At 33.2% G+C, this 13237-nt stretch overlaps 1 protein-coding gene across 2 annotated transcripts in view; it reads right to left on the bottom strand.

Moving 5' to 3' along the window:
- Positions 1-84: 84 nt before the first annotated feature.
- Positions 85-13237, bottom strand: part of LOC107003240 (agamous-like MADS-box protein AGL12) — a 22441-nt gene continuing 9288 nt past the window's right edge. For both annotated transcript variants that reach the window (XM_015201541.2, XM_015201540.2), the window contains exons 4-7: positions 979-1078; positions 839-880; positions 492-533; positions 85-399 (exon numbers count right to left, since the gene is read on the bottom strand). In XM_015201541.2, coding sequence (XP_015057027.1) covers positions 307-399; positions 492-533; positions 839-880; positions 979-1078 — 277 coding nt within the window. In that variant the 3' untranslated portion in view covers positions 85-306. The remainder of the gene's footprint in view (positions 400-491; positions 534-838; positions 881-978; positions 1079-13237) is intronic.

The raw sequence follows: 13237 nt of genomic DNA, 5'->3' as shown, positions 1-13237 counted from the left end.
TATATATATATATATATTGAATAATAAGTTCATTTAACCAATCAATAACAAAATAATGATTCATTTGAATAACAAAACAAAAAGTTGACTCAGAAATTATAAGATGACATATATAATAAGTAGCACCATACTAGACAAGATACACTAAAAAGGCTCACACACTAAACATATTAGCTAAATTGAACATAATACCATACTTATATGTTCATCTCTCCAAAGTGAAATTACTCAATCATCATTATTACATCTCCTTACCAAATTACATAGATGCTTCACAATAAGAATAACTTATATAGTGAGCATATGTTAGAACTGAAATATCTCATTTTGTACAGTTAGTGGGCATTGAAAGTCAGTCAAATTCTGTGTCATGTTAGTCACAGTGTATTGCTCATCTATCTGCAAAATACACAATGATAAAATAAATGTTTATGATGATAACTATTATAAGTAAAAAAAAATTGAATATATGGAATTCCAAATATATTTACCTTATCCTGTAAATATTTGTTTGCAGCTTCCAGTATCCCTTCCTAATATAAATATGATAATATTTTTAGTAATTAAACTAAAGGTTGTAAGAAACAAGTACTACCACAAAATATTACATCATAATATGCTTAGAAACTTTACATCACGTTTGAAGATATTGTGTCGCAAATAAAAATCCATAAAGCTCATTATATTGGAACAAACTTCACTAATCATAATTACCAAGTAGAATTGTACTACTTTCGTCTCAATATAAGTGTTGCGAATTAAGAAAAATAATAAATAGAAAGTACATCTTCTTCAAAAGTAAACTTGTTAGTAATATAAAACTTGGATATTGCCTAACCTTATTCTTCAACAGTTGGATCTCTTGAAACATGATATCCATCTGCAAGACATTCAAACAACTCTCATTTCACATGAATAAAAGTACTAGACTAAATAATTTCAATGACAAATAATTTGGTGCTTTTGTGAAATTATTACCTTTGCTGAACGAATATGATACATCCAAATTTCAAGGTACTTTTCAAGTGAATGAAGTTCATCTAGTGTCATTGTTCCTGCGCCTCCCCCATACATGTAGCTAAAGAGACATTGTTTTGATAATTAAACTTTATATCGTTGTTGACGAATAAGAAGAAGAGGAACTAATAATTAGCTGAATGCATGGTACTTTCATAAGAGGCATGGACACGCCAAGGACAATGCTATAAATTGCATGATGGCTATCCCTAGAGTAATTCTCACAATAGCAATTACAACTACAGAGTAATCAAGTTTTCAAGGGAACGAGTACTATGGCTAATACACATGGTATATCAAGTGACATGATATTTACTCACCATATTGGCACGGTGATGTATGTATCTATCTTCGGGAGGCTACGAGACATTCATATTAAAACTATATTTTTTGATTCATTATCATATGAAATTAATTACCTATCTCTTGAGTTTTGAAACTTCATATTTCATTCACTCACATGGTGGGAACAAGATCAGATGCAATACAATATGACGTAACTGTTGCAAAAAAATGATAATCACACCCAGGATAATGTCCAAACTAAATAGCAATAACAAGAGAATAACTGCCACACCAAATATTAAAATGGGTAAATATGATACCCGAATAAGTAATACAATAATATTGATGAAAAATTTGGTAGTGTCAAAATACTACTACTCAACACTCTTTTATTTCTTAGAACTCACAATAATATTACTTGCACACTATTTTCTCACAAACAAGTAGTTTGTGGATTACTCTCTACTCTCTATTGCTTCTCTATTTTGGTGTGTCTTCAAGTGTTCAATTACTACTCTATTTATAAAGTTTTTTGAACACTTGATTGCATCATTAATGACATAATGTGGTAGCCAATTTCCACAAAAATTGGCTGCCAAACTCTACCAAACTTATACCAAACTTTGACTACCTACTTCCACAAATGTGGCTACCAACTTTCACATTGATGACTACCAATTTTCACATTTGTGGCTAGTAATTTCAACAAGTATGGTTGCCAAATTAATTGATGCCAATATTTTATTCCCACAAATCTCTCCCTTAATTTTGATTTTTCTTCTTTACTCCAAAGCTTGATCTCAAACTTTGAAAATCTTCAACTTAAGAGGCTTTGTAAAGATATCTGCTACTTGATCATAGATTTCACATACTTGAGCTCTACTCTTTCTTGGCAATGCATTCTCTGATAAAGTGATACCTTGTGTCTATGTGCTTGCTTCGATTATAATACACATGATTCTTTGCAAGTGCTTGCGCAAATTTTTTATCAACACAAATCATTGTGGCTTCAATTTGTGGAAAATTTAGTTCCTTCAATAATCGTCTCAATCAAATAGCATGACACATACATGATGTCGCTGCCACATATTCAACTTTACCAGTTGAGAGAGTAGCAATTGATTGTTTCTTTGAACTCCAAGAAATAACACAATCACCCAAAAAAAACACAAAATCTGATGTGCTTTTTCTATCATCAACTTCTCCCGCATAATCACTATCACAATATCCCACCAGATAAAAATCATCAGAAGAAGAATAAAATAGCCCAAGGTCGATTCTACCTTTTAGGTAGCAAAAAATTGTTTTAGCGACCTTCCACTGAGTGGAGGTAGGAGCTTCCATGAAACGACTTACTACTCCAACTGCAAAGAGCATATGTGGTCTCGTACATGTCAAGTACCTCAGACTTCCTACGAGACTTTTGAACAAAGTGGATCCACTTTTTCTCCATCGTCAGACTTAGAAAATTTTGTTCCACTTCCCATTGGGTTGTTCACAGGGTTGCAATCAAACATGTTGAACTTCTTCAAAATCACATTTGTATAGTTTTCTTGAGATATGAAGATGTCTTCCTCCATTTGCTTCACTTCTAGGCCCAAGTAATATGATATGAGCCCTATGTCCGTCATCTCAAACTCAAGGGACATAGCTTTTTTGAAAGCTTCAAACAGAATTGAGTTGTTACACGTTAGAATGAGATCATCAACATAAAGACAAACAAGCAGAATATCTCCATTAATGAACTTTAATGTAAGGAGCATATTCATGGAGACAACGAGTAACCCATTGTCTTGAAAGTATTTGTCAATGCGACTATTCCAAGCTCGTGGAGCTTGCTTTAACCCATATAAGACTTTCTTCAACCTCAATGCCTTATCTTCATGATTTTTAACCACAAAACTCAATGGTTGCTCAACATAGACTTCTTATTCAAGATATCCATTCAAGAATTCCGATTTGACATCTAGTTGATGGATCTTCCACTTCATTTGCGCCGCTAAAGAGATCAATAGACGGATTGTCTCCATGCGGGCAACAGACGCATAGACTATTTCATAGTCAATATCATGCCTTTGTTTGTAGCCTTTAGCCACAAGTCTTGTCTTGTATCGTTCAACCTCTCTATGGGCATTTTTCTTCGTCTCGTATACCCATTTGACTCCAATTGCTCGATGGTCCTTGGAAAGAGTTCTTACCTCCCAAGTGTTGTTCTTCTTCTCTATTGACTGAATCTCCTCCTCCATGGCTTGTCTCCACCTTTTGTTAGTGACAACTTCATCAAAATTCATTGGTTCACTATCAACAAAGAGACAACACAGAAAATCAAAATTAGTAATTTATTTTGTGTCATCATAGAGTTCTTGAATGCTCCTCATCTTATGTGGCCTTTCACTTGAACTCTCTTGAGAAGATGGAGATGCAACATTTGCTGGTGAAGGAGGCAGGGTTGCATCCTGTGCAGGTGTCATGGTCTCCTATTCTTCTTTATCTCCGAAGTATGGAAGAAAATCATATAATTTTTCTTTCGGAGCCTTCCAGTTCCATGATGCTTCTTCATTAAATTCAACATCACAACTCACCACCACCTCGTTATTTTTTGGATTGTACAATTTGTAGCCTTTTTAACTTGCGTTATAACAAACAAACACATACTTGACACTCCGATCGTCAAGCTTAGCTCTCCCTTGATGTGGAACATCAGCATAGGCTATGCTCTCAAATATTCTCAAAGTTCTTAACACTTGACTTTCTTCCTCTCCATGCTTCTTGAGGTGTTTGATCTCGTACACTTCTTGTTGGAGGCCAGTTGCTCAAATAAATTGCACAATAAAAATCCTCGGCACAAAATTCTTTTGGTAGATGTTTAGCTTTCAACATACATCTAGCCATATTAAGAATTGTTCTATTCTTTCTTTCTACAACTCTATTTTGTTGGGGCGAGTAAGGTACCGTTAGAGGAAGACGAATTCCATGAGATTGACAAAAGTCATTAAATTCTTTTGAAGTGAATTTGCCTTCTCTATCGGACCTTAATGCTTTTATTTCATAACCACTTTCTTTTTCTACAAGTGCTTCGAAATTTTTAAAGGCAACAAAAACTTCAGATTATTGCTTCAAGAAGTATACCCAAGTCTTTCTACTGAAATCATCAATAAAGAGCAAAAGTATTTTCTTTTACCAAAAGAAGGTGGATCGATTGGACTACACACATCGGTGTGCACAAGTTGGAGTGGCTTGCTTGTTATTGATGTAGTCTCCTTTGGAAAACTCCTCCTTGCATGTTTTCCAAGAAGACAAGATTCACACAATTAATTTGGATTATTGATTAACAGTATCGCATCAACCATGTTCTTGTCTCCCATTGATTTGAGCGGATCAAAGTTCAAGTGCCCAAATCTCATATGCCAACACCATCAGTCATCTTGCACATTAGTCTTCAAAAACTTTGCATCGATACTTTGAAGAATCAAAGGAAACAACCTATTCTTTGCCATATGAACTCTAGCAATAAAGTTGTTGTTTGAATCTCTCAGCCAAAGATGCATATTTTTCATATGAATATCATATTCTTTTTTAAGAAGTTGACCCAAACTCAAAATATTACTTTTCAATTTTGGCACATAATAAACATTGGCAATCAATTTATGACCACCATTTTACAGGATATCAAAATCGTATCTATCCCTTCAATTTGAATCTTTATGTATCTCTAAAAGACACATTTTCTTTCACTGTCTTTTTTATCTCCACAAACTTATCTTTGTGACTACACATATGATTGCTTGCTCCATTGTCAAGATACCATGAGCTGCAATTATCTTTATCTTTTTCTTTGAGTGTTAATAACAGTGTTGATCCATCTTCATCTTTGTTGTTGTCAACAAGATTAACTTTTTCTTCAACATTATTATGACATTCCCAAGAGTAATATCAAATTTTAGGACATTTACAATACTCAATTTTAGATTTATCATACCTCATTTCATTTGTACCGTGTAGGCTCCACGACCTCTACCTCCTCCATGACCACGACCACAACCTCTGAGTGACTGGTGACCTTTATCTTCATTGTTGAAATGATTGGTATAACTTCTTCCTCTTCTTCTTCCTCGGCCTCCACAACCTCACCATTGTCCATTTCCTTTATAACTTTTCTCACCGTCAAATACTTTGAAGGATGCATGAGTTTTAAGAAGTTGCTCTAGTGACTCTTCTTTTCTCCTTTCATTTTCTCTTCATGGGCTAGTAAAGAAACTTCCAATTAATCTACTGTCATAGAGTCTATATCTTTAGACTTCAATAGCACACACCACATAATCAAATTTAGGTGTTAAAGAACGAATGATCTTTTCTACCGGACGCACATCATCTACTTTCTCGTCGTATCTTCTTAGTTGATTTACAACAGCCATCAATCTTGAACAATAATCTGAAATGGATTCGAATTCTTTCATTTTTAAAACTTCAAAGTCAGCCCTTAGAGTTTGAAGTTTTATCTTCTTTACTTTATCAACTCCTTAGTGGTTGCATCAGCCACCTTCTTAAACATGCCATCATCAAAACAATGATGGATAAGAGCGAGGGCATGTTGATCTTTCTTTATTGTCATTAACAAGACCTCATTTTCATTTGAGGGCAAAGTTTCCTCAATTACGGGTTTTGTATACCCTTTGTCTACAATATCCCAAACAACTTGAGAGCCAAGAATAACTTTCATTCGTAGACACTATTTTTCATAATTTTCTCTTGTGAGACTGTGGTTTTCAAAGGACAACATACTATTATTTGCTATGGCTCTGATACCACGTTGTTGGACAAAATTATAATCACATCTAGGATAATGTCCAAACTAAATAGCAATAGCTAGAGAGTAACAACGAAACCAAATATTAAAATGGGGTAAATATGATACCCGAATAAGTAATACAATAATATTGATGAAAAACTTGGTAGTGTCAAAAGACTACTACTCAATACGCTTCTCTATTTTGGTGTGTCTTCAAGTGTTACTACTTTATTTATTGAGTTTTTTAAACACTTGATTACATCATTAATGACATAATGTGGTAGCCAATTTTCACAAAAATTGGCTGCCAAACTCTACGAAACTTATAGCAAATTTTGACTACCTGGACTTCCACAAATATGGCTACCAACTTTCACATTGGTGGCTACCAATTTTCACATTTGTGGCTAATAATTTCAACAAGTATAACTGCCAAATTAATTGCTGCCATTTTATTCCCACAGTATTCACACCCACTGCTAGGGTCCTAATTCAGGGTCATGGTAGAGGTAGGGTAGGTGTTATTTCTCCATCTCAGAGTCGTGCAAAAGAGATGTAACCTTAGACTAATATTCATGATATGGATTTTCATAGGGAAGAATTGGGCATAGACCAGGTTCCACAAGGCTTCATAACGACTAGAGTTCTACTAAATACTATGTTTTGCATTTTGACTTAACTCATTTCCATCGATGAAATGAATTAATCTCGGTATGTCACAAATTTATGTTGTCTAAGACTCTATCTGGGTTAGTCTAGGTTCGTTGTCAAGTTCCAGTTCCGATTTCGTCAGCTTATTGGATGGTATGGCATAGACATGAGGTATCCCTACACCACCGATGGTTCACATACTAGAGTTGGGATTCAACCCCCAGAGCTGATACATGTTCAAGGCTTTCATACTCCGAAGGCACAATCAGTTGCTGATGTGGCTCCTAAAATGGATGCTTTTCTAGTATCACTTGTTATGGAAATACTTATGAAGATAGTTGAGGAACAAAATATGTTGGATAGATTTGTTTGAATGGGTCTTCTTTGATTCCATGCAGTCCATATTCGTGTTTCAACCATATAGGTGATTCATTAGCAGTTGATTCAAATGTATTTATTTAGTATTGTGAATATTTTCGGGATATGATGCTTGGGTGAATCTCCTTATTCCTAATATAGTAGATTTTGACATAATTTTAGCTATGGATTGACTATCTCCTTATCATATTATCTTAGATTGTCATGCCAAGACCGTTACTTCAATAGTGCATGGTCTTCCTTAGTTGGTGTCGAAGGGTATGGTTAATTATTCCTAGGGGTGGCAAGGGGACCGGGTCGGCCAGCCCCGGCTCGAGAACCGTCCTGCCGGACCCGGTCCCGTGGATATAGGGGGTTTAGTGGACCGATCAGGGGACGGTTCGGCGTTTGGTCCTCGTCGATCCTGCCCGACTGACCGGCCGGTTCGCGGGATCCTTTTTTTTTTTAAATTTCAAAATCTAGTCGTTGGCAACCATTGGGGAAATGGCTAGTGGACCCCGCCCTCCCCCCAAACGGATTTTTTTAACTTTTTCACTTCCCCAACACCCCCTACAACCCCCTACTTTTAATACTTTAATTTGAACCTTCAAGTTATTATAAATACATTTAACCCATTTTTAATATTATAAATACCCCTCATTCCCTTACTATTTCTTACAAAATCATCTATTCTCATTTCTCTCATCTATTTTCTATATCCTCTCAAGTCTCAAGTCTCAATCTTAATTCTTAAATTTTAATTTCTATTCCATTTTAGTCTCATATTATTATAATACATATATTTAAATTTTCAATTCTAAATATTCATATTATATCAATATAAATCTCATATTTCTATCAAGTATTGGATTTGGAGTTTCAAATTACAAGTTATAACTAACTACAAGCTTCAAGAATTGGTTTAACGTCTGCTATTAACGCATATGTTTGGTACATTCGTTTTGTAATATTTATATTTTATTTTTCATCTTTAATTTTGTGTTATTATTATTTTTATATTACACTTTGTATATAATTAAATATGAGTTCTAGCAAAAAAAAGTACTGGTAAAGGAAAAGAGAGAGAACAAGAGAACGAACAAGGTCGCATTTTAAAAATATTTAACTTTGGTAAAAGAAATAGTAAATAAAAAAATAAGAGTAAATGTGGTGGTACTTCATCTAAATCAATGTCTAGAGTTAGATTTAATGGAAATGATTCTACTTATGTTGATGATACTTCTTATGATATTAATTCAAATGCTCAACTCGATCATGAAAGTTTAGAACGACGTTATGGTAATATTAATCCTAATCTTAATGAAAATTCAGGTGAAGAAGTAGAAGTTGATCCTGCAGAAGAAAAATTAGAAGATACACCTACTAGTCCAATGACACAAGTTCCAAATGAAACTACAAATTTAACGGAGCAAAATTGTGGACGTCCACCCCTTATACCTCCCACAAGGGAGAAGGTGAAGTATCAACGCCCTAAAACTTCTATTGTGTGGAAATTTATGACTTTCGATATGGAAAACAATATTGTTATTTGTAATAAGTGTAAGCAACCTTTTAAACATAGACAAGGTGGGGGTCAAGGTGGGACGGGGGGATTAAATAGACATATGTTATCTTGTGTGCCGATTCAATATAAAGAAGATAAAGCATTAGCTAATAGAAAAAAAGGAATTCCAGTTAATGAATTTGATATTAGTGGTAATGATTCGATAGGGGTTTCTAACATGGTTCAAGGAACATTAGATCCTTCTAACCGCGGTGATCCACTAACACAACATAAATATAATAAGGAAATAGATTGCAAAAATTTAGCTAAAATGGTTTCTGTTTGTGGTTTGCCTTATAGTTTTTCTTCAAATCCCGATTTTATTGAATATATTCAACAAACTTATAATCCTGGTTTTGCAAGAAATTACTATTAAATCTGATGTTTTCGAATATCAACGTAAACATTGTCAATTTCTTCGTTGTATATTTAGCATATTAGATAGTAGAGTGACTATAACTTTACCTTCAAATATTTTGAGTGTTTTAGATTATTACATATTTATAGATAAAGTAATGTCTGTCGTATTAGATATACAAACGTTGCTTGTATGTTATAAGTTAGATTATGTCCAATTAACATTAAAACTTTTCATGTTAGATGTGTTGCACATATATTAAATTTAGTTGTACAAGATGATATTTCATTATTTGATTGTGATTGCATGAAAATTGAATATGTTGTTGCTTGGATTTTTTATTCTAATAAAGCTTCTAGAATTAGGGAATTTAATGAGCGTTGTTTACTATGTGAATTGTCACCTAGAAAAATTCCAAGGCATATCAAAACAAGGTAGAATTCTTTTTACGAAATTCTTTTAGTTGCTTACAAATATAAAAGACCCATAGAAATGGTGTTTAATTCTCATAATGCTGACCCATTAGACAGGAATTTGTGATGAAGATTGAAAAGAAACCAGAAAAGGATCTAAAATACCCTTGAAGTATTGAAAATGGTACAAAATTACCCTTCATCCACCTATTGGCTCCAAAATGCCCTTTTCATCCACCTATTGGCTCCAAAATACCCTTGTCATTCACCTTTGAGTTCAAAACTGACCACTTATTTAATGATTTTAAATTTAAACTATTTAAATATTTTTAAAATACTTGATGTTCAACTATTGGTTATAATTTAATTTATTTGTATTATTTATAAACCAACCCACTACCCACCATTACTAACTAAACCCCACACAATTAATAACCCAACTATAATATCAAAATCGTCATAAACACTACTAAAACACGATGAAATTATAGATCAATGAAAATGACATCCAAAATTATTCGAGTCCGAATCGAAGCCTCAATTAAATTTATGTTGAGCCGCTTATTTAGGAGGACACTTTCAATTTGATCTTCTTTCAAGATTGATTAGAAATTTATGATTAAAGGTAAAAAAGTAATACACCCCGAATTAATTCATGCACTTTCTTAAAATATAATTTTATAAATATTTATGATTTGTTTTAAAACCTTTAATATATTATTTTGAAAAAAAATTACCTATGAAGTAACATCACATAATTGAGACGTAAGAATAATTAAGATGAACATCGTCAGACTTTTAAGTTTATCGGTAATTTTTATTTAAACACTTGAATGTATGATAATTTACTTCTATAGATATTTTGGTCTCAAATTTTTAAAAACACTCAATTGGCAGTAGCTTTTCTGTTGTTACATTAATAGTGTGAGTGATTTATTAATTTGGAGGGTTTAATTAGCAATGGGTGGGTAGTGGATTGATTTATAAATTATACTAATAAGTTAAATTATAACAAATAGTTGAGCGCCACGTATTTAAAAAAATATTTAAATAGTTTAAATATAAAACCGTTAAATAAGTGGTCAATTTTGAACCAAAAGGTGGATGACAAGGGTATTTTGGACCCAATAGGTGGGTGGAAAGGGTATTTTGGAGCCAATAGGTGGATGGAGGGTAATTTTGTACCATTTTCAATACTTTGAGGGTATTTTAGACCCTTTTCCGAAAAGAAACTAAATAACTCTTAGAATTTTTAAGACTTTTTTATGATGCTACAACCATGTTTTCTGGAATTTATTATCCTACTATTTCATCAGTATAAAAAAATATTTGTGCTCATTCAATTAAATTTTCTAAATATAAAAAAATAGATAAATTTAGAGTTGCAATTGAAGGTATGATTGAAAAAAAACATTAATTTTTTTTCCTATTCCTCAGATTTATTTAACTGCTACTTTATTTCATCCTGATTATAAATTACGAGGTGTGCAGGGTCTTGTTGAAACTTTTTATGATACTTTAGAAATTTTAGAGGAAGAAAATCCAACTTGTGAAACGTGTAGATCTAGCATAAAAGTAGAAGCAAATATTTTGTATGAAAAATACAGAATTACGGAAAATACTCAAGGAGAAGTTGATCAAACTTCTAATCCTGAGAGTGAAGTTTGAATTACAACTAATATGCGAGGTTTTCTTGGTCTTAATTCTACCAACGGTGATGATTTTGAAGAATATCTTAATCAATCTTTGAAAGCATTGAAATCAAAGATGGCAATGAAGATTTATTAAGATGGTGGAGGAGGCGAAGCGTTGCATTACCAATTTTAAGCGAAATGGTTCCTGATGTTCTAGCTATTCAAGCTTCATCAGTTGCATCAGAGACTACTTTTCAGTGTGGAAAAGTTTCAAATTGGCGATCATAGACATTCATTGGCGGAAGAAAGTTTGGAAACATCAATTTTATTTAGAGAATGGGTCAATGCAGATAGGAGGAATAATAATTTGCAAAAGTGAAATTCCAAACAAGTATCTTGGGTTAAAACAGTAATTAAATGTAGTGATGCTGAGTTAGAGTCACAAGAGTTTCTAGCAAGTTTGCCAACACCAGAGGATGTCACCATCGATATGATGCGACAATTATAATTGAATTTTAAAGGAGAAAACAGATATTATTAAATTACATACGAGAACTAATTGAAACAGAACCCTTCCTAGAAGGTGGCTGCATAAAATTAGTTACTCATATAATATTTGTAACAAATATTAGTTTTACATATGATGAAACAGAAATCTTCCTAGAAGGTGGCTGCGTAGATTAGTTACTCCACTAATATTTGTAAATTGTAACATGTAAATTCTAAGTTGTAATTAGATTTTATTGAATAAATTTGAAGGCTTCATTCAAGTCTTTTTAATACAAGTATTGTCTTGCATTTTAGTTTTAATATATACAATTATACATACATATTTAAATATATACTAAACTAACTTTAAAATACTTAATTTAAAAATCGAAACTTCACATTTGAAATTTCAAGTTTAAATTACTTAAAATATTTAAAATATAAATTTAAACTTCTAAAATTTGAAATTTAAAACATGAAGCTTGAAATTCGAAAATTTAATTTGAAATTTGAAACTTGAAATTTGAAAATTAAAGTTAAATTTGAAATTTATTAGCTAAAAACATATAATTTCAAAACAAAATTACAAATAAATAAGTATATAAAAAATAAAAAATCCCCCGTCCCGCTTCGTCCTGCCAAACCCCGTCCTATCCCGTATATATAGTGGGATGGGATGGGACATAATTTTGTCCCCCCAATCTCGCGACCTGCCAAATCCCCCATCACCGTCCCCCGTCCTGTCCCCCTTCGTCCCGTCCACCAGTCCCCGTCCCCATCCTAGTCATGCCCCGAAAAGGGTGATTTTGTTTTGAAGGCGAAGAGAATGATAGAGAAGGGGTGTTTGGCTTACTTGGAATACATTTGGGAGACAAGTGTTGATACTCCCTCATTTGAGTTTGTTCGTGTGATGAGTTAGTTTGTGGAGGTATTTTAATTGACTTACTAGGCATTCCACCAGGCCATAACATCAATTTTCGCATGGATTTATAGTCGATCACTCAACGCATTTCCATTCCACCCTATATGATCACAGTGTTAAAGTTAATAGAATAGTTGCAGGATTTATTGAGTAATAGATTCATCATACCTAATATTTCCCCTTGGGTTATTCCTAGTTTGTTTGTAAACAAGAAAGATAGTTCTACGCAGATGTGTATTCACAATTGGTACTTACATAAGTTGTTATCAAAAACAATTATATGGTACCTCTCATTGATGACTTGCTTGATGAGTTTAAGGGTGCTTCGGTGTTTTCAAAGGTTGATTTGATATTGGGCTACCATTAGTCAAAGATTCAAGCCTTAGATATTCTTAAGATTTCATCATTTTGTTCATCGATGACATCTTGATCTATACCATGGATAGAGGAGAGCATGGGAAACAATTGACGATTGTGCTTTAAACTTTGATGAATAAGTCGTTGCATGTCAAGTTCTCAAGTGTGGATTTTGTCTTAAGTCCATGGCATGCTCTGGGCGTGTGATGTTCAAGGATGAGATCCTTGTGGATGCAAAGAAGATCGAGGTAGTTTAGGATTGATCCAGGCCTACTTTACTCGCCAATATTTAGATCTTTGTTGGATTGGATGGTTACTAGAGGCGGTTTGTGAAAATGTTTTCTTCTATTGCATCTCCAATGACTAAGTTGGCTATATATATATATATATATATATATATA

The sequence above is a fragment of the Solanum pennellii genome, chromosome 11, assembly GCF_001406875.1.
Source record: "Solanum pennellii chromosome 11, SPENNV200".
Lineage (NCBI taxonomy): Eukaryota > Viridiplantae > Streptophyta > Magnoliopsida > Solanales > Solanaceae > Solanum > Solanum pennellii.
This window is presented reverse-complemented; position numbering and strand designations above follow the sequence as displayed.